The sequence below is a fragment of the Bos taurus genome, chromosome 4 (genome assembly GCF_002263795.3).
Source record: "Bos taurus isolate L1 Dominette 01449 registration number 42190680 breed Hereford chromosome 4, ARS-UCD2.0, whole genome shotgun sequence".
NCBI lineage: Eukaryota > Metazoa > Chordata > Mammalia > Artiodactyla > Bovidae > Bos > Bos taurus.
The window spans coordinates 57,219,107-57,246,291 of NC_037331.1; the positions used below are offsets into that span (position 1 = coordinate 57,219,107).

General features: G+C 36.0%; 2 protein-coding genes across 4 annotated transcripts in view; one reads left to right on the forward strand and one right to left on the reverse strand.

Moving 5' to 3' along the window:
- The window catches only part of IMMP2L (inner mitochondrial membrane peptidase subunit 2), a 961,484-nt gene that overhangs the window by 457,896 nt on the left and 476,403 nt on the right, over nt 1–27,185 (forward strand). The window lies entirely within an intron of this gene.
- Nucleotides 1,333–27,185, reverse strand: part of LRRN3 (leucine rich repeat neuronal 3) — a 41,623-nt gene continuing 15,770 nt past the window's right edge. Inside the window, exon 2 of the mRNA XM_002686810.7 lies at nt 1,333–4,340. Coding sequence (XP_002686856.1) covers nt 1,855–3,981 — 2,127 coding nt within the window. The 5' untranslated portion in view covers nt 3,982–4,340 and the 3' untranslated portion in view covers nt 1,333–1,854. The remainder of the gene's footprint in view (nt 4,341–27,185) is intronic.

The window sequence follows — 27,185 nt, forward strand, 5'->3', positions numbered from 1 at the left end:
TTTTGTTTTAAAGAATTCATAACAATTACTTTAAAGCATTGCATTAACAGCTTGGATTTAATTAGATACTGTTAGTGCTATCACAAAAGCAAATGCCTAGTATTAACAAATACGTTGATATGACTTCAGTGCTAGAAATGATTACAGGCCAGTGACATATTGGTAAAAGGAAGGAAGCTTCTATAAGAACAATTAAGCAATTGATTTTGAATAGTTAAAGTAGCAATTAACAAGGAAGCCTTGTAGAGATAAGAAATTTGCATGTAGAAAGTAAGGCTTATTCCTGTTGGTGATTTTTTTTAATAGTTTCAGGATGTTTTATTTGTACATAGATACATTTTGGGGGGTAGAACTATGGATTTTTGTTTGTAAATATGACTAAAGCCTTAAAAAATCTTGGTAGTTTTTTCCAGGTGAAATTCTTGTATTTTTTGTATAAGATTCTAAATTACAAATATTAGTATTTCAATGATTCTCGATTTTTTAACCTGCATTCCTTTAGGTGCCTTAAATATAGTCATAGAGAACTGCATTTTTTCTCTTTTATTCTAAATTAGTCTCAGAATCTTTTCATTAGTAAAACAGTTCTCTTAAATTTCTCTTTAACTGTGGAACTTCTTCTACTATCAATTCTGTATATCTTAAGATTAAATTTAAAATTTTAGTCTCAGAAAATTGTAGTCTCCTAAAATTCTGAAATCTATTGTTATCCTGGGATAAAGAATCATCCACTTTGATTATAACTATCTTTAAGTCCATACCAACTGGGTAAGTTGCTACACAATTATATAAACCTCCTTCTTTGGGGGTCATATAGAGTATATTGTTTTCTTGCTGTATTTGCAATATAGAAGAGTGTTAGGTTATTTGTTTGTTATTGCAGTGTCATTAACTGTCATTAACTGTTTACAACCACAACAAGATTTGAAAATTACACATAGGTAAGTCCTACTGAGATTTGGTGATATTTTCTACAAAGCAAGCAGCCTAATATTGAGTTACTGCCAATTATTAAAATAAGACTTTCAGTTCCTTAAATATTGGGTTTATATTACATGAACCTAATAATTATATCTACTCCAAAAGCTTCTTGTTAAGAAAATCTTTAAGTGAATACATAATTTCCTAGAGGATTTGTTTTTGTCAATAAGGGGTTAAATACAATATTATTATTGCTGTTCAATATTGATAAAGTGCCTTCCAAGATCCATTTTTGTGCATTATAAATATATAGTTACACCCAGTAAAAGTGTCTTACTCTTAGCCTTCCAAATTTCATTATAGAAAAACACTTTTGGAAACACTGTCATTTAAATATCTGGTCAGATGGTATTTCCCAGAAATTATTCTTTATTTAGAAACAAAAACAAGACAAAAGCAACTGATTTTAATCCAAAATGTATTTTTCCTTATAAAAGAGGTCCACATACTCACTGTGTCTACTCTACAGAATTTGTCCATTTTATTACACCACCTGTCAATTCAAGTTTATCGGGTCACTGCAAAAACTCGTGGCTAATATGTGTAATACAACACAGGAGGAGGTATTGCTCAGTTCAACTATTCTTATATACTTAAAAAAAATACAGAAATGTTTTTGTCCACTTTAACTGTAGTCCAGACAGAAAAGTTACATGAAAGTTCTAGAAAATTGATTTATTTTATTTGGTTGCCACAGTACCCTTTGAAGCCAGTTAATTAAAATGCCGAACTTGTACATATGTCCATTGGTCAGGAGCAGCACTGGTGAAGCTTAAACTTCTTTCTGCAAAGTAATATTTCTCTGCCTTTTTTTTTTTTTAAGTATAACCACAGTCTTGAGTTTTTCCTTGAAGTAGATTTAGTTGGTTGTTTTTAGGACATGTTAGTTGGCACACCTATAACAGTTGCTTTTACTTCCAGTGCTGTACCTTTTTCTTTGCCTGTTTCCCAGAGGTTGATCAGAGGAGGATAAAGCTCACTGAATGCAAAGGTTGGTTTCTGTAAGTAATTCCTTACATAGTTATGTCCACCATCACAGTTGACTTCTTGAGAGAGGAAGCTGAAAAGACATATCACACCAATAATCCCCAGAGAGCCTCCAAGGCAAGCCATAAATGTTGTGGTGTTATTCTTTTCATACTCTTTTTGATCAGGGTCCAAACCTTTTGTGGTGACATTTACACATTGTTTTCTGCTTGTTTGGTAGATGGTGGGGATATCAATACAAATCTTATACTCAGTTGCTGGGTTCAGATGAGTAAGATTATACACCTTGACATCAGATGGTATTCGCGCACTTTGGGCAGCATGGGAATTCTCAGCCTTGACAAAGGCTGTCCACTTAATACTGGATTTGAGAATTTTAGAACTTGCTTTCCAAGACACCAGAACGGAATTGGCCTGAACATCTTTTATTTTAATATTCAAGGACCCATTGTTATCCTGGGGAAGAGACCCATCCACTTTGATCATAACAGACTTTAAGTCAGCACCCACCAGGTTAGTTGCTATGCAGGTATACAAACCCCCTTCTGCTGGGGTGATGCCGCTTATGTCAAGTGTGCCTTCAGAATGGACATAGAACTTATTTGTTAGAGTATTAGGCAAGAGTTTTTTACCAGAAGGTGTTATCCAGTAGATTTCAGGCTGTGGCTCTGCAGTAGCTCTACAGTGTAAGGAAACATAACTCCCAGCTTCTAAATCCAGATTGGAAGGAAAACTCTCAGGAGCTATAAGAGGGAGACAGATTTCCATCATTTCCCTAAAATGCACCTGCCGCACATTCTGGCCTTGGAATTCGGGCGGGTCCACACAAAACAGTGACTCTGGCTCCATAAATCGAATGTTGGTTTTGTTCATATTAATCCAACGGATGACACAGTCACACCTGATAGGATTGCTGTGTATGCTGATTTCCTTGAGGTTTGGCAGAGATTCAACTGTACCCTGGTACAGGGCACTAAGGGCATTGCTGTTAAGCATAAGTGATTCCAGCTTGGGCAGCCGGAAGAATGCATTTGGGTGAATGTAAGACAACCTGGGGTTGTTAGTCGCTTCTATTTTTCTTAAATCTGGTAAGTTATCCACAGCAAGACTGTCGATGGAAATCAGCTCAGGCATATTGTTTATTCCCAACTCTTTTAAGTGTAGCATATTGCTAAAATCTCCCCTCCGTATTCTGTTAATGGGATTTTTATTTAGATCCAAAAATTTGAGGTTTACTGCTTTTTGAAGAGCAACATTGGGCACTTTAATAAGCCTGTTGTCATAAAAAGAGATGCTTTCTAAGTTTTCAAGTCCAACCAAGGCGTTATCTGGTATTTCTGTGAGGTTTATACCAGCTATAACCAGGCTGCGAAGATTGATAAGAGGTTTAAAGTTCATATCTTTGATTCTGATGATTGGATTTTCCCCAATCATCAGAATCTCCAGATTGGGAAGAGCCTCAAACCACTTACTGTTGATCATCTGCAATCTGTTTGAATTGAGATGAAGTCGAAGAAGATTATGTAGGCCAATAAAGGCTCCTGGTGAAATTGTAGAAAGCAAGTTGTGATTAATATAGAGTTCTTGTAAGTTGCTTAGTCCAGACAGACATTTTTCAGGCAGCTCAGTAAGTTTGTTTTCTTCTAGGTATACAGAAAGAAGCTGAGGCATCTTTTTTACATTAATGTTGGTGACTGAAGATAAATTGTTTTGAGATAAGTCCAGGCCAGTAAGGTTTACTGGAAAGTCTATGGAGTATTCAATTTTTGCAATATTGTTAGTCTGTAGTAGCAGAATCTGTGTGTCAGCAGGCAGTCTGGCTGGGAAATTTGAAAGACCTAAATCATTACAATCCACGGTAGATGCCTCCATATAGATGGATCGAGGTGTAAACCAGGGCCGGATTTCACACGTACATAACTGTGGGCAATCTGCTTTTTTATCTACAGCTTGTACTAGGGTAGTGATAGCTAGGCCAAGTAGCACATGAATTTGGAGTGGCAGGTCCTTCATCTTAGCTTTCTTCTTCAGAAATTTAATGGGCCCTTAAGGATTCCACGGTCACTGCTAGTAAGATCAGTAAGAGCTGATTGATAAAAAAAATAGTTGCTTTTGTCAAATGACGAATGCCAGAGAACGGCAAAGATTTTCTTCATGGAAATAAGTGCCGGTGCCACAGTTGCATTGTCCAGAAATGCCATGCATATTGGAGAAAAGGCTTCTGTCTCCTTTATGATAGGATATGGATGTAACTTTTGAAGATGGAGTATGTATAGATGGTCACAGGAAATTAGGCAATTCATTTATTTAGGAGTATAATATTCACATCCCGTGCTAGTTCAGTACTTGCAGGAATAGCAGCATGATGCTAACTATAATAAAATAGAAAAGAAAAAAGAAAGATAATTAGTCCAAAGGAAACAATACAATACCCATTAACTAATTATGATTCTTATATATAATAGTCTTACTTTACAGTTAATTCAATATGTTTTGATGGCCTTATTCCCTGTTATTCCCTTATTCCCTGGGCCAATAGTAATTGGCCCAGAAATTGGACAGGCTGAGAAACTGTATCTTTAGAAAACTTAAATTACATTAAACATAAAGAATTTTTCTCTGTTTTTCCAATCTTTGGTTATTTTATTGCTTGTTATTACAAGCTATTATTTGTTGTTCTATTTGACAATTACGGTGGGGAGGGGAGAAAACCTTTCAGTGATGGCTTTTTTATTTTCTCTTAGAGAGGCAAAATTAAAAGGTTATAAATAAATGATAAATAAATAATGCTGTTCAGTTAAAAATAAAATGAATTAGTCTGTGATTCCTCAGGTTTCCAGGAGACGACATTTAGAAACAAAATTATAAAATGATGTAGAAATTGTGGTATTTAGCTGAATTTTCCATTTTCATTCATACTTCTTTCCAAAGTCTCCTTTGTATAAAGTGACTTGAATTTTGTAGTCTTTGGAAAAGATTGTCTAACTTGCTGTAGATGCACTTGTATATTGTTATGCTTAGCTGAAATTCAGATTAATGTTAGACTGTTTTATTATCCCCTGAAAATAACTTATATTCCATTAGTTACAACAATGAAAAAGTAACTTTATCACATCAGTAAAACAGACACTTAGCTGTACCTTCTTTTAAACGGTTATTGATGTCTTTGTTGTAATAATAAGCAACTGCAAAGCCAAGTTGCAATTTTGATATTTGCTATATTATAAAATGCCTACAACTTTCAGATGTTCACTCCACCTGTCACACTGCTGGTGAGTTCTCCCTGCAAATGTACAGGACAGCTGGAGCACGGCTGCCCTGTTCATTCTGAGACTGGTGCCTACCAGGAGTGAGTGAGTGAGTGAGTCAAGTTGCTCAGTTGTGTCCGACTCTTTGCGACCCCATGAACTGTAGCCTACCAGGCTCCTCCATCCATGGGATTTTCCAGGCAAGAATACTGGAGTGGGTTGCCATTTCTTTCTCCAGGAGATCTTCCCGACCCAGGGATTGAACCCAGGTCTCCCGCATTGTAGGCAGACGCTTTACTGTCTGAGCCACTCTGCTGAATAATCAGTCTGTGAATACTGTTCTTTCATCTCTGCCCAGTGTTGACATTCATAATGGCATTGCTGACTGACTCTAACATTGGTGTTTCAATGACAGAGATAAATATATTTGGAGATATAGCTTCCACAGAGAGACAAAACTTTTTAATTTAATTTTAAAAATTCCTTGGTTTTAAAACTTGTGAAAAATTTACAATTCTGTCACAGCTTGTCCTCCTCTTATCCACTAAGACATCTGATAAAACTGGATCATGAAATTCAGATAACTACTAAGTTATCCTGAATTATCTTTTTTTTAAATTACTTCACTTATTTAATGATCAGAATTCTTTTTTTTTTAATAAAATACTCTTCAGATATTATTACTCTTAATCTGTTTTAAGTAGGCTGTAAGCCCCTTGAAAGAATTTAATGCAACTGCTTCTTCCTGAAGATGCCTCATAAATCCTTAGACATCCATGATCTGGGGTCCCTCCTCTTTTTCTCTGTTTCTTGTCATCTTCTGCCATTCTCCTGCATGCAGCCTTCTCTCTGCCTATAGAACTGTAGATGGCGCAACTTCTCTCTGCCTGGATTGCCTGTTTCTTTGTTTTAAGTTAATTCTTGCTGTTTTGTCAATCTTCAGTTCAAGCATCACCTCTCTAGGAAGCCTTCCATATAACTCCTCCCCCCAAGTTGTACTTAGCTTCCTGCTAGTACAGGGTGGTTCCAGGGCCCCAGCACACATCTCTGTCAGAATTTTTAGTTGATTTTCTCCCTCATCAGACACTCACTTCCTTTCATGCCTGAGATCTGCCTGATTTTGCAACCCCAGCTCCTGGGCATGATAATTAGAACACAGTAGATGCTCAAGAAAGGTTTTCAGTGAACTGATAAATGAATTACATTAATATATATATTCATCTTTCTATATACAATTTAAGCAGCTTGGTTTAATTTCCTAATTTCAAATCTAGCCAGTTTAATGCACATAAATCTACTATACAGAGTATGTGTTACCTTTATTGCTAAAATTCAAGGTTTAAATTTTAATGTAATACAAAAGAGCTAGATTTTAAAGAAAAGTCATCTAATATTATATCTTAGTTTATTCCTTAATTTTTTCAGTCAAAATTTAATGAACACCTATTATGTGCCATTTTGGGTTAATAGTTGGAAGATAAAAGGATGACTTAGATATGATTTCTTCCCTTCATAAGTTTTCAGTCTTTCAAGGGTGACACAAGTAAATAGGGAGAGGTACCAGGAGAGAATTTTAAATAGAAAGCTATTGCATCTCTATTTTCAAAATGAAGAAAAAGCCTAGGTACAAAGTATAAAAGATATTTCAGTGTGTTGCCACAAATGTTAATAACTCAGTTGCGAACTGAGCAATCATAATTTCGGCCAATTAATCAGTTAGATCCAGTTTCTCTAGCAAAGAGAAACCTATATTCTCCTTTATGTTAACTAGAGGATTAGAAATGTTCAAGGTAAAACATTCTTTTGGGGGGGGATCTTAACCTAATGCCATTTTTTGTTTTTAAAATTTTTGTGTTTTCTTAAATTTATATTTACCTTTAATTAGAAACTCTTTTCTGACCTCATTTCATCATTTTGGCCTAGTCATATGCCCAAAACAACCAAATCTGAACTACATTTATTCTGTAAGCTTTTGAAAATAAGGAGAGTTCTAAAAGTAGTGAACACATTTGAGTTTTATTTTTCCAGGTCTGTAGGAAGAAATTGTCAGTATGGGGAGTACAATGGGAGATATGTAAATTGTGCCTTTTTTGTAATATTGATTTTTTTCTCATGTCTTTGGAAATGATGATGATACTTTCACTAATGGATTATTTGGCATGGATTGTTTGCAGGATAGTAAGGCAGTAATAACATCTTACATATTAGTGCTTTGCAGTTTTCAAAGACCTTTGATATCCATTGTTTATTTTATGTTAATAATGACCTTGAAACAGATTGCAGAGGGATTTTAACAGCTGTTTTTGTTTCTGTTTTTTTGTGTTTTTTTTGACAAGGGTATTGACAATCTATCTGCCTGGAATCACACAGCTAATAATTGATGAGGAGGAATTAGAACTCAGGCTTTATCTTTAGGCCTGCAGCTCTTTCTAGTAAGGCACGTTGCCTATACATGGAAACATGTGATAAAATCATATTGACAAAGGTATTGCAGTGATTTATGTCTTAGGATGGGCTGGCATTACCTTTGTCTTCAGCTTTTCAAATTTAGAATATTAATATTATCAATCTACTAATAGTGAGCAGGGTGTGATCCACACTAACCAGACTCATAAGAGACAAGACCCAAATCCCAACACATTACAGTGAGAAATATGACTATCAAGAGTACAAATGTTAATATCTGAATCTGCCAGTCAATGCTTTTGCTTCATTTTAAAAATATACTTGGCAGTACAAATTATGAACCTGCAGTTTGTTTGTGAATATAGGTCGGAGCAGGGAATTTAGGTGAGATTTCTTATTATTGTCATCAGAAATGATAGTCTGAGATGCTTGCTTTAGTAAAGAGCATATATCATCACAGGAAACTGAACCTCCTGAGCCTCATGGCCTTTAGCATGGCCTCAGCCCCCAAAAGCTTATTGTGGGAAACTTTTTCCAGATTTATTCTTGGTCACTTCTCATCTGTGTCATGATAATTATTTGTTTACACTTCTTTTTCCCCTTACTTGCCATAAAATTATTAGACAAAAGATTATTGCTAGACATGAGATTATTAGACTATTTCCTTACTAGATATAAGATTATTAGGTTATTACTTTCTAAATTATGAGGTCATTATTATTATTGTTAGAAACTGTGTTCAGCTTCCTTTTGATTTGATTATATTAGTGTATTTGATTGATTGATTAGTACCTAGGCCAGTATATAGGTCATTAAACAAATGTTTGCTACATGATAATTCACAATTATCTTTGTATAATTTGTGTTGGATGATAGCATATGGACTAGTGATTAAAATGACTTTTTGTCCTTAAGTAACTTAAAACACCAAAAACAGTGGTTAAAATCCCTCTGTAATCTATTTCAAGGTCATCACCTGAAAGAATGCAGGAGACCCCAGTTCGATTGCTGGGTCGGGAAGATCCACTGAAGAAGAGATAGGCTACCCACTCCAGCATACTTAGGCTTCCCTTATGGCTCAGCTGGTAGAGAAGCTTCCCACGATGCAGGAGATCTGGGTTCGATCCCTGAGTTGGGAAGATCCCCTGGAGAAGGAAAAGGCTACCCACTCCAGTATTCTGGCCTGGAGAATTCTGTGGACTCTGTAGTCCATGGGGTTGCAAAGAGTTGAACATGACAGAGCGGCTTTCACTTGCAACTTAACAATTAGCAACATAGAAAAAAATAAATAAAGAGGAAAAGATATGCCCCCAGATTTTTATAGAATTTTTTTCTTATTGTTTCACAGTTAGAAAGTAGAAATATCACAGTTATACTGCAAAGTTTCCATTGGGAAAACAGAAAATGGTTCACTTTACTAGTACCAATTTAAAAACATAGCTGGTCTTTAGGTACACCTTAGCTTTATCAGTGAGAAAATGGTGTTTGTTGGTGGCAATTTTGAGACTTGGGCTAGATAGCAATTATATTGGTGATGTTGATTTTAGAAGGAGAATTTGTCATTTGTTCTTTATATGCATTGGTGTAAAAATTTTTTGTTTTAACTAACAAACTAGTTATGTCATTAAAAAATAAATGGACCAGCATCCCATCTTCACTTTTTGAGAATTTTAATGTATGTGCCCTAAATCCTCTTACTTTTATCCTCCTTCTCCCTCATCTTTCCCTCCTCTGTTTTTCCTTTTTTAATATATTGGAGTAAAAAGAGAAACTCTCTGAAAATGTTTTTTAAACTTAGAAAACTTGTATTATACAATTATTGATATACTTACTTAATTTCCTATACTCCATCAATTTGCTTGGATTTTATTTTTTTCTCCTAAGGAATGGGAAAAGTATACTTGAAAATATCAGTATTTCAAGTTAGGTTTAAAGATTTTAGGACTGTTGCTTGGGAAGGTGATCTGGAACCTTGTATTGGGACTGGGATATAATAAGCCTTCAAATAAATACTTTATGATGGATGAATGTATGAATGGATGGATGTTTATAAAGTACATAACATATAGATAAAACATTGTCCTTCTCTTCTTCAAAATAAAGTAAGCCATATGCAATGAAACTTAATAATTGTAGATACATCTTCATTAAATGATTTCCTGTTATTAGTGTACACATCATATATATGGTCATACTTAGGAGCTAATAACTGGTTGATACTTAACTATTGCTAATTTCAGTTGCTTTTTCATTTAAAGCTTCTTTCGTAAGGTCATGTTTATACTTCCTTTTAGTTTTAAAGGCAACAGAATCTTCCATATATTAAAGCAAAGGTAAGCTGTAATTGAATATTATACAATTTCAGAAGACATTGTTAGTGGAATGTCACCAGGAATGAAAACTGACATCTCAATGAAATGTATTATATCAAGGCTCTTTTAAATGATTTGAATGAATGACTCATACAAGTCTAAAGGCAAACCCTATTAGAGTTTACCATCTATCTACTTCTTCATTTATTCTTCCATTCAGTCTTTCAGTAAGTATTTGCTGAGAGCCTACTACATCAGTCAATGTGCTTTCATTTCTAGTCATTACATTTCATAAGATTTTTAACAATTGAAAGATTAAAAGTGACTTTTCTGTGACAAAGTGTAATTGGCAGTGTATGTAAGGCCTTTTTGGGGGTTGGCAAATTCAGAAGACTTTTAATTTTTCAATTTAAAAGGCATTTTAAGATGTAATTTTTCTCATAGTATCTTTATTTTTTTTCTGTTGGCTTCCCCATGTCAATTTTTGCCTGATATTCGGGAGAATAGCATTGAAACATGTATATTATCATATGTGAAATGGATCTCCCGTCCAGGTTCGATGCATGATACACAGTGCTCAGGGCTGGTGCACTAGGATGACCCAGAGGAATGGGATGGGGAGGGAGGTGGGAGGGGGCTTCAGGATGGGGAACACATGTACACCCGTGGTGGATTCATGTCAATATATGGCAAAACCACTATGATATTGTAAAGTAATTAGCCTCCAATTGAAATTAATTTTTTTTTTAATCCAAAAAACAGTGTTTTATATGTTTTAAATTAAATAATGTGTGCAAATTAGACTCTGACCAGCAGTGTAAAAGCTCCCAGTTTTGGCCATTAAAAGAAAGCAATGTTAAGAATTCTCATATCTTAAGGATATTTTTTAATATTTGTGGACACTCATAACTTTAGATTTCTTCAAAATAAAAATAGAAATAGTTTCTATCTATAATTATATATGGAATTTTTGAGACCAAAAACTATTTTTTCCTTTGTAAAAAGATCTTAATTCTTTAGCTTCTTCTGTTTTTCTTTTTTATTTTTATTTTATTTATTTATTTATTTATTTATTTTTCCTTCTGTTTTTCTACGTTTCTGAAACATTGACCAGACACCTCCTTTTCGGCAGACACTGTCGTAGCCACTGCAAAGTCAACAATAGATAAGATAAATTGTCTGTTCACCAAGTTCTCAGTTATTGAAGGAGAAAAGAGCAGAGGCTGCTGCACTGTAGAGCTGATTTGTAACAGCAGTATGTGCACTGCTCTGCAGATGCACAGAGGAGGAATTCCTAGGTCTCTCTACCCAGCACGAGTAACTTGGGTCTTCTGTATTCTTTTATAATGCTTATAAAAACTCAACTGAAGTAGTGGGGAAACACGTGGGTAGGGAGATTTAATATCCAGTATCTTTCGGGTGAATTTTTACAATCCTAAAGCTTAAGAACAAAGTGTGGCTTCTTCCCCATACCTCATTATGTGTATTATAAAGACTGCAGAGTCTGAAGAAGTGAAACATTTGGATGCTTAAGTTCAAAAATTGTTAAAGATAGGAGGTTGCTATGGCTACATCAAAGCCCAGTTTTTCCTTTTCTTCTATAGCAAATTGCTAGCTAAGTTCATTTGTGTAAAGAACTTAAATTCTATTCTTCCATTATCTGACTTTACATTCCTTTGTTGTAAGACTCAGTCTTTCTTCAATTCTAATTGAAGGTTCTGTATCCCAAAGGTATTGTTGGACTACATCAAATGCATCCCTATAAAAGGTTATTATTTTTTTTCCTTGAGAAATATATTTTCCAGTTTTTCAAAACATAATTGTTCTATGTCAACATTCAGGGAGTGGATAATGGTGACTATTTAGAGTAGTTTAATGAATGCCAACTTAAAATATTTAGATGTTAATAAAAAAATTGATAAATGCGAAGAAAATTTGCTTTGCATTATGAAATGTGGATCAAGTTTACTAGGTGATTGCGTGATTGAGGACAGGGCATCTTACTTTCCTATGCCCCAAGTTATTGATCATTAGAATTTAGAAATTGGTTGTATGATCATTAAGGTTTTTTTCAATTTCTAAGCTTATATGATACTACTCTGAACATGAAATATATATTTAAAAATATCTAAAAAATAGCTGTGGGTAAATAGTTTTAACCTTTGTATTTAATTGATCACTTGTTTATATTAGGATCACTGAATTTTGGTCATTACGGTTTTTTTTTAATGCTATCAGATTGATTACCTGCCATTATTTCTATTTCATTTTATATTTATATCTAGTCAGTAAATGAAGAGAGTTACTTTAGTCATCATATTGAGATACACTAACCACTGGGTAAGTAAATTGCCTGAATTAGGTCCCTTGATGGAATAAATGAAGCAAAAATGAGTTGCTAGTAACTATTAATATTGGTATACGAACAATATATGCCTTATGATTTTTTTTGCTAATCTGAAGTATATGGATTTTTAATAATATCAAAGTTTCAGCCACCTCAGTAAACTTAGCATCATATTAGTGTATTTTTGATGTCATACTAATTTTTAGCTAGAAATGGGCATAGAGATCTATTGATTCTCAACCTCATCTCAGTTATGAAACCCTTTGTTCAAATAACATCTAACCTAGACTCACAGTAGGTCAAACATAGGAAGGAAGATCTATTCTGATTAACATGCCAGGTGGATGATGGAGGAGGGTCAGATTTGTGGAAATATTTAAATGCCACCCAGTCTGGTTTTACATCTGATCCTGAAGAGGCTCCAAAGACCATGGTTTTCTGAACCATCTATCACATCCTCTCTTAGAAGTAAGGTAATGAAGGTCCTCAGAGGTGAAATGACTCAGGCAAAGTGGTTCATTCTAGAAGGGTGTTGAAAATATGCAGAGACCTTAGTGGCTCAAGTGGTAAAGAATCCGCTTGCAATGAGGAAGATGTGGGTTCAATCCCTGGGTTGGAAAGATCCCCTGGAGGAGGAAATGGCAACCCACTCCAGTTTTCTGGCCTGAGAATTCCCATGGACAGAGGAGCCTGGTGGGCTACAGTCCATGAGGTCCACAAGGTCTCAGAAGTCATGACTTAGCAACTAAGCAGTAACAACTATGTTCTTAGACATGACTGAGTGACTAACACTTTGACTTAGGCATTCTTTCTAATGCAAATTCCCCCACTGCCATCTCAGTCTAGGGACCTACCTCAGTGAGGTTTCTCTTCCTTGGCCTTGAAGTGAAGTGAAAGTCACTCAGTCGTGTTCGACTCTTTGTGACCCCATGGACTATACAGTCCATGGAATTCTCCAGGCCAGAATACTGGAGTGGGTAGCCTTTCCCTTCTCCAGGGGATCTTCCCAACGCAGGGATGAACCCAGGTCTCCCACATTGCAGGTGGATTCTTTACCAACTGAGTCACAAGGGAAGCTCTTGGCCTTGACTGACTCTTAATTGGCCTTTGTCCTTTCAAGGTGGGAAGAATATCTAAGTGTGTTATGATAGCACTGAGTCTCCAAGGTAATTAGGAGCTGCATAAGGGATGGGGCAAGGAAGAAGCATGTGCTCTGGAGAAGAGTGGGTGTGGTAGGAGCAGTTAGTAACAACACATCAATGGCAAACCTGTCCCATGTAGTGCTGGTCTTATGCCTTATGCAAATTGCCACAGGTATTCCTCATGTCATATCTTTTTGTAGACTCCGATATCATTCTTCATTTTCACATTAAGGCCGAAGTGGTTACATGACTCTTTGGAAAATAAGTTTATTCCCCCTCAGATTCAAGTCCCTTTATCTTGCCTCTAATCCACTGCTAAATTAATTAAACACAGAGGCCATTAACTGATAGGACTCTTAATTTTGCAGTGGCCTTTGTAAGCAAACCCAAATCTAAGCCTGTAAATGCCTCAAGGTTACAAAATCGAACTGCTAAGGACAGCAAGGCAAATAGCTAAGCAGATTTTAAGCTATAGCCAATCACCCCTTTCTTTGCTTCTACATTTTCTCTCTTAAAGCCTCTCTCTGAGTTCCTGCCAATGGGGCCTCCTAACCACTTCCAGTTTGACTCTATTCTATTCAAATTGATTTTTGCTCAAATAAAGTCTTAAAATCTCAATATTCCTCAGTTAATCTTATACTACCACTGAGCCCTCATCCATGGAATTTTCCAGGCAAGAATACTGGAGGGGTTAGCCGTTCCTTTCTCCAAGGGATGGATCTTCATGACCCAAAGATCAAACCTGGGTCTCCTATATTGCAGGCAGATTCCTTATCATCTGAGCCACCAGGGAAGACCAATGAACTCTACTTCGTCCCAAATGTTTACTAATATAGCACCACTCATCTTAGTAACTATTCAGAAATTTATTTCCTACAACTGGATGAGCACACTGACTTTTGTTGTTGTTTATTTCTCCTTCTTTGATAGAAAAGTTTTACTCAAAAAAAAAAAAAAAAAGAAGAAAAGTTTTACTCAGATGAAATATACAAGGCAGTTGAGTGGTACAGAAGGGGAACTAGAATAAGCAAAACTTATGTTCTAAGCCTAGTTTTGCTGTGTGGTTCAGATAAATCATATTACTCTCTGAGTCTTAGTTTCTTACAAAATGTGGATTTTGGACAACATTTTCATTATTATTTCCAAATTGATAATGTTCTGGAATATCCCATAAAGGTTTCTTATAGAATCACTGTTATAAAGAAGTTCCCTTTTTAGAGCACAATTATTTTTGTTATTGTATAGGACTTATGCACTAAAATGCATATGATGAATATCATATATTTAATTTATACTATCTTTGAGGATGATTTCCTTAGATTCTTATATTTTGAGAATCTCAAATCATCTATTTTCAAACTGGCTAAAATTCTCTTTTGAATTATGATAGGAATAGCTGTAGCTAAAAAGTAGGGAAAAAAAAAAGAGAGATTTGATATCATTTTGTGTCCTTGTCATATCCTGGACCTTCTGTTTGAACAGAGAATATTAGTGCAACTCTTAAAGCAAGTCATGTACTATTTTCATACCTCATGAAACTAGGCTCAGCTGACTCCCTTAGATTTAAATGTAATCCTTGCAATGAATTTCTTTTAGAGAAACCAGGAACAACTTAAATAGCACAAGTCTTTTTTTTTCCCCCTAAATCTTAAAATATGCTTTGGGCAGATTTTGAGAGAGTCTTTGGACTTTTTATCTTGTGTCTTCTGCTGTTTTCAGAATTTGGGGATTGTGCTATGTGGGGAAATCCATAGGGATAAAGTAAAAAAAGGATCAAGATAGTTTTCTGTAAAAAATAATTCCAAACATGGCACCCCCAAACAGCAGATCTGTGGAAGCTTGTTATAGCATTGCCAGAATCAGGAAGGATAATTCATAGTGCATAAATTCCTTATTTGTAATATTCTTTTAGAGGGTGGGGAATGCCATCTGAGTCTCAGGAGGGTTTCATATTGGTGTAGTGATTTCTGTATACTTATAAATAATAGCTTGTTGTGATACTGTCATTTCTCATCTTGAAAAGGATTCTGATTTGTATTTATTTTTAATTATAGTTTTTGCTCATCTGAGTACTTCATTAATAGCATTATATGTGAGGTTGATTTTTGTATGTAATTAGCAAAACAAACGATATTTCTAAGCCAGAACTTGTTCTGTTTGTTTATGCTTCTATTTCTTCTATGAGAATAACTCCATGTTCAGTTCAGTCACTCAGTCATGTCCGACTCTTTGTGACCCCATGAATTGCAGCACACCAGGCCTCCCTGTCCAAAACCAACTCCCGGAGTTCACTCAAACTCACGTCCATCGAATCGGTGATGCCATCCAGCCATCTCATCCTCTGTCGTCCCCTTCTCCTCCTGCCCCCAATCCCTCCCAGCATCAGAGTTTTTTCCAATGAGTTAACTCTTTGCATGAGGTGGCCAAAGTACTGGAGTTTCAGCTTTAGCATCATTCCTTCCAAAGAACACTCGGGACTGATCTCCTTCAGAGTGGACTGGTTGGATCTCCTTGCAGTCCAAGGGACTCTCAAGAGTCTTCCACAACACCACAGTTCAAAAGCATCAATTCTTCGGCGCTCAGCTTTCTTCACAGTCCAACTCTCACATCCATACTTGACTACTGGAAAAACCATAGCCTTGACTAGACAGACCTTTGTTGGCAAAGTAATGTCTCTGCTTTTGAATATGCTATCTAGGTTGGTCATAACTTTCCTTCCAAGGAGTAAGCGTCTTTTAATTTCATGGCTGCAATCACCATCTGCAGTGATTTTGGAGCCCAAAAAAAGATGTTCTTTTCCAAAAAGATGTCCTTTTCATTATAGGGACTGGAATGCAAAAGTAGGAAGTCAAGAAACACCTCAAGTAACAGGGAAATTTGGCCTTGGAATGAAGCAGGGCAAAGCTAGAGTTTTGTCAAGAGAACGCACTGGTCATAGCAAACACCCTCTTCCAACAAAAGAGAAGACTCTACACATGGATATCACCAGATGGTCAACACTGAAATCAGATTGATTATATTCTTTACAGCCAAAGATGCAGAAGCTCTATACAGGCAGCAAAAACAAGACTGGAAGCTGCCTGTGGCTCAGATCATGGACCCCTTATTGCCAAATTCAGACTTAAATTGAAGAAAGTAGGGAAAACCACTAGACCATTCAGATCAGATCAGATCAGTCGCTCAGTTGTGTCCAACTCTTTGTGGCCCCATGAACTGTAGCATGCCAGGCCTCTCTGTCCATCACCAACTCCCGGAGTTCACTCAGACTCATGTCCATCGAGTCAGTGATGCCATCCAGCCATCTCATCATCTGTCGTCCCCTTCTCCTCTTGCCCCCAATCCCTCCCAGCATCAGAGTCTTTTCCAATGAGTCAACTCTTCGCATGAGGTGGCCAAAGTACTGGAGTTTCAGCTTTAGCATCATTCCTTCCAAAGAAATCCCAGGGCTGATCTCCTTCAGAATGGACTGGTTGGATCTCCTTGCAGTCCAAGGGTCTCTCAAGAGTCTTCTCCAACACCACAGTTCAAAAGCATCAATTCTTCAGCACACAGCTTTTTTATAGTTCAAATCTCATATCCATACATGACCACTGGAAAAACCATAGCCTTGACTAGACAGACCTTTGTTGGCAAAGTAATGTCTCTGCTTTTGAATATGCTGTCTAGGTTGGTCATAACTTTCCTTCCAAGGAGTAAGCGTCTTTTAATTTCATGGCTGCAGTCACCATCTGCAGTGATTTTGGAGCCCAGAAAAATAAAGTCTGACACTGTTTCCACTGTTCCCCATCTATTTCCCATGAAGTGATGGGACTGGATGCCATGATCTTCGTTTTCTGAATGTTGAGTTTTAAGCCAACTTATTCACTCTCCACTTTCACCTTTATTCAGGTATGACCTAAATCAAATCCCTTATGATTATACAGTGGAAGTGAGAAATAGATTTAAGGGACTAGATCTGATAGATAGAGTGCCTGATGAACTATGGACAGAGGTTCGTGACATTGTACAGGAGACAGGGATCAAGACCATCCCCATGGAAAAGAAATGCAAAAAAGCAAAATGGCTGTCTTGGGAGGCCTTACAAATAGCTGTGAAAAGAAGAGAAGCAATAGGCAAAGGAGAAAAGGAAAGATATAAACATCTGAATGCAGAGTTCCAAAGAATAGCAAGAAGAGATAAGAAAGCCTTCCTCAGCGATCAATGCAAAGAAATATAGGAAAACAACAGAATGGGAAAGACTAGAGATCTCTTCAAGAAAATTAGAGATACCAAGGGAACATTTCATGCAAAGATGGGCTCAATAAAGGACAGAAATGGTATGGGCCTAATAGAAGCAGAAGATATTAAGAAGAGGTGGCAAGAATACACAGAACTGTACAAAAAAGAGCTTCACGACCAAGATAATCACGATGGTGTGATCACTCACCTAGAGCCAGACATCCTGGAATGTGAAGTCAAGTGGGCCTTAGAAAGCATCACTCCATGTATTAGGGAACTCTATAACATAACAGTACTTCATTCAGTACTGTGTAATTACCAAAGGAATTTGATTGCCTAATTGGCTTCTTTAACTTCCTTTTCATCATTCCCTTGTTAATTTAGCATTTGTGTAGTCTCAAGTGTAGGTGTCTGTGAGGAAAAGTGCTCATTTATGAATTATCCTTAACATTCACTCATCTTAGATTGAAGTATTAATATAAGCATCTTATTTTCCAAATATCGAAAACTAAATAATGGAAATTTTGCTTCAGGTTATAATTAAACTATAGATCTCTCTTTGGTTGATTAATAGTAGTTTAGCAGCAGGGTATTATGAAAGCAAGAAGATTTCCGAAATTGGGAGAAGACCTCACAACCTTTAGTGACTTGATTTCTATAATGAGAAGGTCCTCCATGCTCTACAATTAAATAATTTTTGTAATAATTTTAAATAAGGTCAAAACTGTTTGACTCTGTTTCCTGAAAAAAACATTACTAACAGGTACTGACAAAATTTGCATGAAGATTTCATGATATTTTCAGGTTTATATGAGGTTTATCCACATATTTACTTGTGTGTCAAACTATGGCATATAGATAGGGTGGGAATTTTTCTAGAATCAGAGGTAGTCCATAAAGGGATTCTTAGGACCTGAACAATTCATAGGAAACTTGGAGATTTTTTTTTTTTTTACTTTTATGTCAGGAACAACTTATATATGTGTAAACCATAATTGTTCTCTTTGCAAAATGTGTGTGTATAGGCACATGTGTGAGATCCTTTAGTTCAGAAAATTCCAAATGTGACTGACAAAACTTACGTACTAAGGTTTCCCATTTTGGTCCAATTTTTATTCTTATCAGTAGATGTTTTGGGTGATTGATTTAGTTAGGCATCAATTTATATTTGAAAATTTTCACATGGGTGGAGACGACAGGTTGCCTAAATAAGCTTTCCTTTTTCCTTTGATGCTTTTGTTTTCTGAAAGCTTGTTCTTATTGTCCAGTTCCAGTTTATTTGAGAAGCTAGGGTGTGGGATGATTTGTAAATGATGCCATCCTTTTGTCTTCTGAGGCATTCCCAGCTACATTTAGAGACAGCCTCTCTAGCCAACTCCTCTGAGTGTATGACATGAGAAATACCTAGGTGGTGCATTGCAGTACAATGGTTTGGAAAAGGTTTCTTGTAGACCTACTTTCAGTTTCCCTCCATTTCAGATAAAAATGTCTGGGATAATTTTCCAGGCAATTCAATTTTTAAATATTTTCTTCTTCATTAAAGCTAGTCATATACCCTAAACTAAGTCTTTGAAGTTTCCATTAGTGATTCATCTGAGGACTGTCCACCTCCCTGGTGTAGTTAAAAGAAATAGAATGATTCCAGCTTGAGTTGATTCTATGGACCAGGTGCATGCATGCTGCCTGGTGCTTTCTGATCACAAGCACTACTCTCCCTAGGGTCTTATACATGGGAGGTCACAATAGGCATATATACCACCCCCCACACACAAAAAAATGTATTATATATTGATTGCCACAAGTACAAGTAAATGCTTTCTTACTGATCTCAGGAGGGTGTTTGAAGCAGAGATATGCCATAAAAGGATGACAGGTAAAAGATTTTCATCATGTTTGTGTTCTTTCATTAGCTTACTTTGGCAGAACAGAAAGTCATTGGTTTGTGAAGAAGATAAGGAAGGCTCTGAACAAGAGTCCAATAAGGTACTGTAGACAGAGAATGAAGAATAGTTCAGTGGCAATATTATTACAGAAAACTGAAAATTAAATTTCAGAAAGGGCTGTTCTTCTGACAAGAACTCAGAGTGCAGGGTCTCTGAGTAGTTCAGCTTCTGTTTTGCATATAATTATAAAAAAAAGTTTTCATTGCTATTAAACAATACAGCATGAATATCAGTGTTTTGTGTTTTTGCTTTGAATTGTGAAAATAAAACAAGTTTTGAAAGGAATTGACACAAAATGGGCTTCTGTGGTCAAACAATTTCTTCAAATGCAGTGAACAAAGGGTTGAATCACAGCAGCACATTTCAGGTGCCATGAGTCGGTGCTTGTCTGCCACTGAGGTTAGTGATGAGTGATGCTCTGTTACTGCATCTGGGGGAGCGGGTAATACAGATAGGGTCTGTATTATTAGTTCCTTATAATGAACGTGGAATTGCTTGTCCATTTTCATTTGAAAAGTGTGTCTGATTTCCCTCATGCTCTCTGATTGTCCCCTCATACTCTTGTCAGACTGCTTAAGACAGCAGTGTTCTCTTTGAGCCAGGGGACTACAAGAAAGATGTTAAAATAGAACAATAATACAAAGTCAATTGAAAGCTTGAGAAAACTTTTCTGAATTATGCTTTCGAGTTTCAAAAGTATCCATCTAAACAAGGAACAGGGGTAGTTTTCACGCCTGTGTGCATCTTCGTGCATCTTTCAGTAAGAAGAAGCTTGTTACTGACAGGTCATGGGCTCCTTCTCTAACACTTGTGTTGACAGATGATCACTGTGAGATGATCTGGTGGTACCTTGAGAAAATCTGAAGGGGCAGACAAGGCTAGTTCTCAACGCACCCAAAGTCAATGAGGCTTTATTATCTACCTCATGTGTGGAAATAAAAAGTGCCGTATGCACCTTAAAGCTTTGAATTTTCTTCCTGTCACTTATAGCCACTGATCTTTCCAGAGTCTCCCAATCGCTCTTTGTTTGGAATTAATTTTGTGGGACTACCTTCAGTAAATAATCTTGCAAAATTTGGTTGCCTAAAACCTCCTTGAATTCATTTAAAATTATTATTGACAAAGGGGACACAATTTGATTCATATTTTACCTGCTCATGTAATTCATCATCATTTATGATGAATTCTACTTGAATAGCTCAGATTGTAAAGCATCTGCCTGCAATGTGGGAGACCTGGGTTGGATCCCTGGGTTGGGAAGATCGCCTGGAGAAGGAAATGGCAATCCACTCCAGTACTCTTGACTGGAAAATTCCATGGATGGAGGAGCCTGGTAGGCTAGAGCCCATGGGATTGCAGAGTTGGACACAACTGAGTAATTTCACTGTTTGCTACTTGAATATGTTTCTAGTAATATTCAACAACTGTACCATATAAAGACTAGACTACTTTTGGGTAGTGAACATTTGGAGGATATGAGATGCCCAAAAACAGTGACATAAAAAAAGAATTTGTGTTGCCTTTAAGTGGGGAGTAGAAAGGGTCAAAGTTAACAGAGGAAGTAAAAAAGAGCAAATGGCCATTTCTTTGAAAGGGAAAGTAGTACAACTTGTAATGCTTGCAAATTTTAACTTTATGTTAACAGGCAGCACAGGCTCTTGCTAACATGACTTCTTTTTACAACAGTTACCTCGAGAAGAGTTTGGGCATTATGCCAACTTAGCATATTTTTTTTGAGGTTCCACTTTGGCTGGAGATCTTGTCATGGAAGTGATTCTAAATCTTAATTGAGAGAAAGTGTTCTTTCAAAACAAGGTTGTAAATTTTTATCCACTTTACACTTAAAAGCCTGGTATTCATCTCATATGTGGATTAGGTGAAAAACTAGGTAACAAATCTCATGTTTGGGAGAATTTTTTAGTAATAAACTCTCTACAGAAAATACAGGAATACATTTCAAACTATCATTTTAGGCTTAGAAAAGCAAATAGTTTTATATTATTTACAATAGCTTCACAGGGTAGAATTTAATGTTTTTATATATTTTTGATACCGGATTTGAGTTAGGAGAACGATTTCCCTTCACACATTTAGATGATTCAAAATCTTTTAAATTTGATCTGGGACATTGACTAAAATTTACTATTCCCTTGTGCTCAAACTCAGATAGTAAAAAGCCTGCCTGCAATGTGGGAGACCTGGGTTGGGAGGATCCCTTAGAGAAGGAAATAGCAACCCACTCCAGTATTCTTGCCTGAGAATTCCATGGACAGAGGAGCCTGATGGGCTATGGTCCATGGGGTGACAAAGAGTCAGACACAACTGAGCAACTAACACTTTGTATCCCCAACAATTATTTTGTGAAGTAAAGTTAATTTACCATTACTTTGTATTGCAGGAATATTTCACATTTTTAAGTCAAGAATTATTCAATATTAATTTGATGTTAAGGAGAAACTGTCTTTGAAGCTTAATGTTTTTTGTATTATTTGTATACTTACATTTTTCATATCATGCTTACATTTTAGATGTTTTCATAAGTATAGCCATGTAATAAAGTTTGCATTAAGCCAGTATGCAATTGGAATTTAAGATTTAAATTTCAAATAGGCTTATTTCTTTGTGTGTGAACTCTTAAAATTGTAATATATAATGCTATTTAGTAAGATATATCTTTTCCATTACTCCTGGTGTTGTATAGGTTTTCTTGGAAGGTATAGTTTTGTTTCAGTGAATGAAAGTTGTCCTCAGTGTATGAGAAGAATAATTAAACTGTGTCAGGATGATGAAAAATATGGAGTTAAAGATCATAAAATTTCCTAAAGGTCTTGGTCATCTCCATGAAGATTTTGTTTTCTGTCATATAACAGTAGGAACAAATAACAAAAACAATGAAGTAGTAGGAGTCATAACATGCTAAATTCAGTTTCATATATATATATATATATATATATATATATATACACACATATACCAGAATAATCCCATCAGCATGTGTTGTTACACCTGCTGAAGAGGTAATGAAATGAGGTTCAGAGAGACTTAGTGAGTTGGTCTAAGCGAAAGGGCTGGTTAAGTTACGGCTCCTGAGCTTGATCTCGGATCCCTGACTTCATCATCAGTCATCTTTCTGTTAGGCCGTGCTGTATAAAGCTTTGTGTTGTAGATACACACGTACTTGATTGGCCCCTTTGTTAGTTGTTACTGAAATACTTTCTAGTATACCAATGTCTTACTCACTTCCTCAGCATACACAAAGCTGAATATTCCTTTTTGTACAATAAAATTAAATGATATGTGTGTGTGTTAGTTACTTGGTTGTGTCCAACTCTTTGCAACCCTGTGGACTGTAGCCCACCAGGCTCCATCCATGGAATTCTCTAGGCAAGAATACTGGAGTGGGTTGTTATTCCCTTCTCCAGGGGATCTCCCCACTCCAGGGATTGAACCCAGGTACTCTGAATTGCAGGCAGATTCTTTACTGTCTGAGCCACCTTTTGTACAATAAAATTAAATGATAGTCCTTTTTTAAAACTTATGAAGGAAAAGTTAATGGCTCATTACATAGTTGGCAATGAACATTTTATATTGTACTGAAATTATTTTAGGCATTTTAGACATTTGTTCTTTAATTTGGCTTTTAATTGTCCCATTTGGTGATACCTTGTTTATAGACCACCTTAACAAAGTACTGCTTCAAATCATTTTCCCTGTTTTGTTTTCTTTATATAGCATTCAAGAGTACTAGAAACTATTTACTTTTTGTTTACTGCCTGTTTCCCATCACCTCCAACTAGAAAGTTAGCTTTATTAAAGCAGTTCCTGTTTTGTTCAAGGCTATGTCTCTAATGTCTTGCTAGAACAGTGCCTAGCTAGTTAATAAATTACCAAAAGAATGAATGAATGAATGAATATCAGTTGATTTAAACTGTAAATTCCCAACATAGCATTATAAGACATATTTACTACATAAGATACTCATTTGTGACCTTAGTTTTGCTGATGAATGCTGGGTTCCTGACAACAGCTTCTATGAATGGAGGATTGAGTGATAACATAAAATTGGCAAACTGAGAAATAAATATGTATGTGTTTGTAATTTGGGTAACTATGGAAACTGTTCTCTGGTGGCTCAGATGGTAAAGAATCTGCCTGCAGTGCAGGAGACTGGGGTTCGATCCCCGAGTAGGGGAGGTATCCTGGAGAAGGGAATGGCTACCCTCTCCAGTATTCATGCCTGGAGAATTCCATGGACAGAGGATCCTAGTGAGCTACAGTCCATGGGATGACAAAGAGTTGGACATGACTGAACAACTAACACTTTCAAGGAAACTGTAGCAAAAGTCACTTATAATTAGTAGCAGGTGTAAAAGTATAGTTAAATACAGATTGCTTCAATCTAATCAGTGCCTCTAATCCAGTTTTCACCCTCATAATAGTATGTTGAATAAATCTGTCTGGAGAGAATTAATGACGGTAGTGTTTTATGAACATACCTTTTCACTTAAGATATATTTTTTTCCAGTTTGTTTTTATAGGTCATGTCTATGTAGTAGTATAGTATAGTGAGGGTGTAAGGTAGATATATTATTTTCTGAAATTTTGTGGCATTTCTATGTGAAGAATGTAGAAAGCTATGTGAATTTGGTCATAATATGTTCTTAATATCTGGAGTTGTCACAGACTTTAAAAAATATAAAATGCTATAATGGCAATAAAAAGGATAATAATAAACATTAAGATGGTCTTATACTAAACTGGTTTGAAAGGACTGGCACACCTTACTCATGGCCAACTGATAATGATCAAATGGGAAGTGGTCATTACATCAACAATCTGATAAGTTGGCATTTTTAATAAAGAATTTGAACTGGAATAATATTACTTACAGAAAATAATGTATTTCCCTAAATACTTTGGGGCATAAAAACACCCTTGTTGTAAAGATTCATATACACCCAGAGAAAAATGTTGATACAAACCATAACAATATCTGCTGTTAGTCAAGACTGGGCAATGATTGTCAGTACCAATTTTTCAGCAGAAGTACACAGAATCCATGCAGTGCATGTTAAAATGAGTAAAATTTACTTAAATGTCAGCAGTAGCAACCCACTCCAGTACCCTTGCCTGGTAAATCCCATGGATGGAGGAGCCTGGTAGGCTACAGTCCTTGGGGTCACTAGGAGTCGGACACGACTGAGGGACTTCACTTTCACTTTTCACTTTCATGCATTGGAGAAGGAAATGGCAACCCACTCCAGTGTTCTTGCCTGGAGAATCCCAGGGATGGGGGAGCCTGGTGGGCTTCCGTCTATGGGGTCGCACAGAGTTGGACATGACTGAAGCGACTTAGCAGCAGCAGCAGCAGCAGCCCTCTATTACTAGATTCTATAATATTATATATTTATATATATATACATATAACTCTATATTATAACTCAGAGCTTTGAAATGGACAGCGAGTGTTGCAAATAAATCTTTGAAAGTTCATTATTATCCAATAAAATTATTGCTCACTATATATGAAATAACAAATCTATGGCTTTGACATTTAATCAGAGCATGAGCACATTTATTGAATCTCATATTTGAGATGATTATTTCAGTAGAGCCCCAATTAAAAGCATGTGGATTTTAAAAATTCCTTTCAAATGAAGTAAAATGCACAATGTTTGTTTTACTTGGACAGATTCGTTTTATTCTTTGCTTCATGTTCAGTTGCCTTTTCTTAAACATGCTTATTCTGAGTTTTTAATGAACAGAAATGGCTGTAATGTAAGTATACAAAGAACAAACCAAAAACTGCTTTGTGTGTAACAAAGGACCTAGAAGGTTGAAACTGCCCATATTCCCCTGTGACTGCTCAGTTGAATATAAACTGTTTACAATAGAATGTGAAAGGAAGTTTCTATCTGCTCTGGGGTTGGTATTATAATGTAAGGTGTTATAATATGTTTTATATGCCTACATAATTTAAATTATTAGACTTTAAATAAAGACTCCTTAATCCAAGTCCAAGAAGAAAGGAAGGAAGAGAAGGAGAGAAGGACAAAAGAGAGAAAGAAGGAAGGAAAGATGGGAGAGAATCTGGGTCTCTGCCACTCTTTTTCACTTTCTAGTGAGAGAAACTCTAAGTATTGTCTATTCATGAGCTTCTGCAACTCACACTGCAGCTTAACTGTCTGTTCTCTGATTTAATAGAAAATTTGATTGTTTTTCTAGGATTTACATCCAGAGTAATTGTTTTTGCATTCTAATATAGTAAGAAGTAGATTGAATAAATGCATAACATATTAGAAATGCTATTAAGCAAATGATTCTATGTGGTACTGTTGAATAAATGTTCTCCTTTTCTCTTATGAACAAAACACAAATTTCTCCAATTATTTTTAAATTGATTGTTCTTTATTGTTGCCGAAGGAAAGTGAAAAAAAATTGTGAGTTCACTTCATTTAATCTTCTGTATGAATAACTGGAGCAACAGAAGACATGTCTATACAGTCAGGAACTTTTGCCATGGTGGTGATAGCGGACATATCTGTTTTGTTTTGTTTATTTGCTTTTTAAATGGGCCATTTTTCTAAAAGAGCATTCTGAAAATCAGTGAACTTCCAGAAACTTGGATTGTTCTGAGGCTGATAATTGAGCTTTATTATTTAAAAAAAAAAAAGTTGACTTTCCCAGTCTGAACAACATCAGGAGTTTAAAAAGTTACCAGACTTGCCAATGAATAAGGACAACAACTCGAGTTTTTATTTTCAAGACCTTAACGGATCTACAGATTTGTGTCCATGCTTTTAGATCTAAGTGGAAAAGTAAGTATGTAAGTAATGGATGAGTGTTCTCATTTTATTCATAGTAGAGATGTTAATATGCTTTCTCCAGCATGCACAGATGTGGGTAACGTGATGTGTTCTGGGGTCCTGCACAGCATCCTGTGAACAGGGCCTAATCTGTGTTCCTGAGGTTAAGAATATGCTTCTGAGAAAATTAATCATCTGTTTGCACCTTGCGTTTGTTTTCAGTCCAGAAAAATAAGCCTGTCCTTGCTGATGCTTTAAGTATTGAGCTCTCGTGTATTCCTTGGAGTACCATGCATAGATTTGATACATCAATAGAGTCAAATTGGCTAAAAGAGCTGTCAATGATAAAAGCGGGGATGCTATAAAAGACAATGGCCTGATCACATTCCTGTGACTCAGGCAATCTGTATCCATCTCTTTTATATATCAGTGGATTTTTTTTCTTTCCCATTTGCATAAATTGGTAGTATATATAATAAAACTGCAAACAACAGAAAGCAAGCCCATTTTTTAAATTATGAAAGAACAGAACTTCTGTCAGGAGATTTGATCACTTGGGGTGCAAGGAACAATAAAAATTCATGTTGTATTTGTGTTTTAGAAGGTACTTTGAGGTTTTTTCTCTTTCTCTCTCTCTCTCTCTTCCTTCTCAACAAGCTAAATAGCACATGGCAGTTGCCACAGCAACCCATTTTTGTGATTTGCAGAATACGGGAGCAAACCAGATGTAAATTGTCAGTCAATAAATCTCTCTTCTCATAGAAGATGGTAACATATGCGGTCTTATTTGGTCAA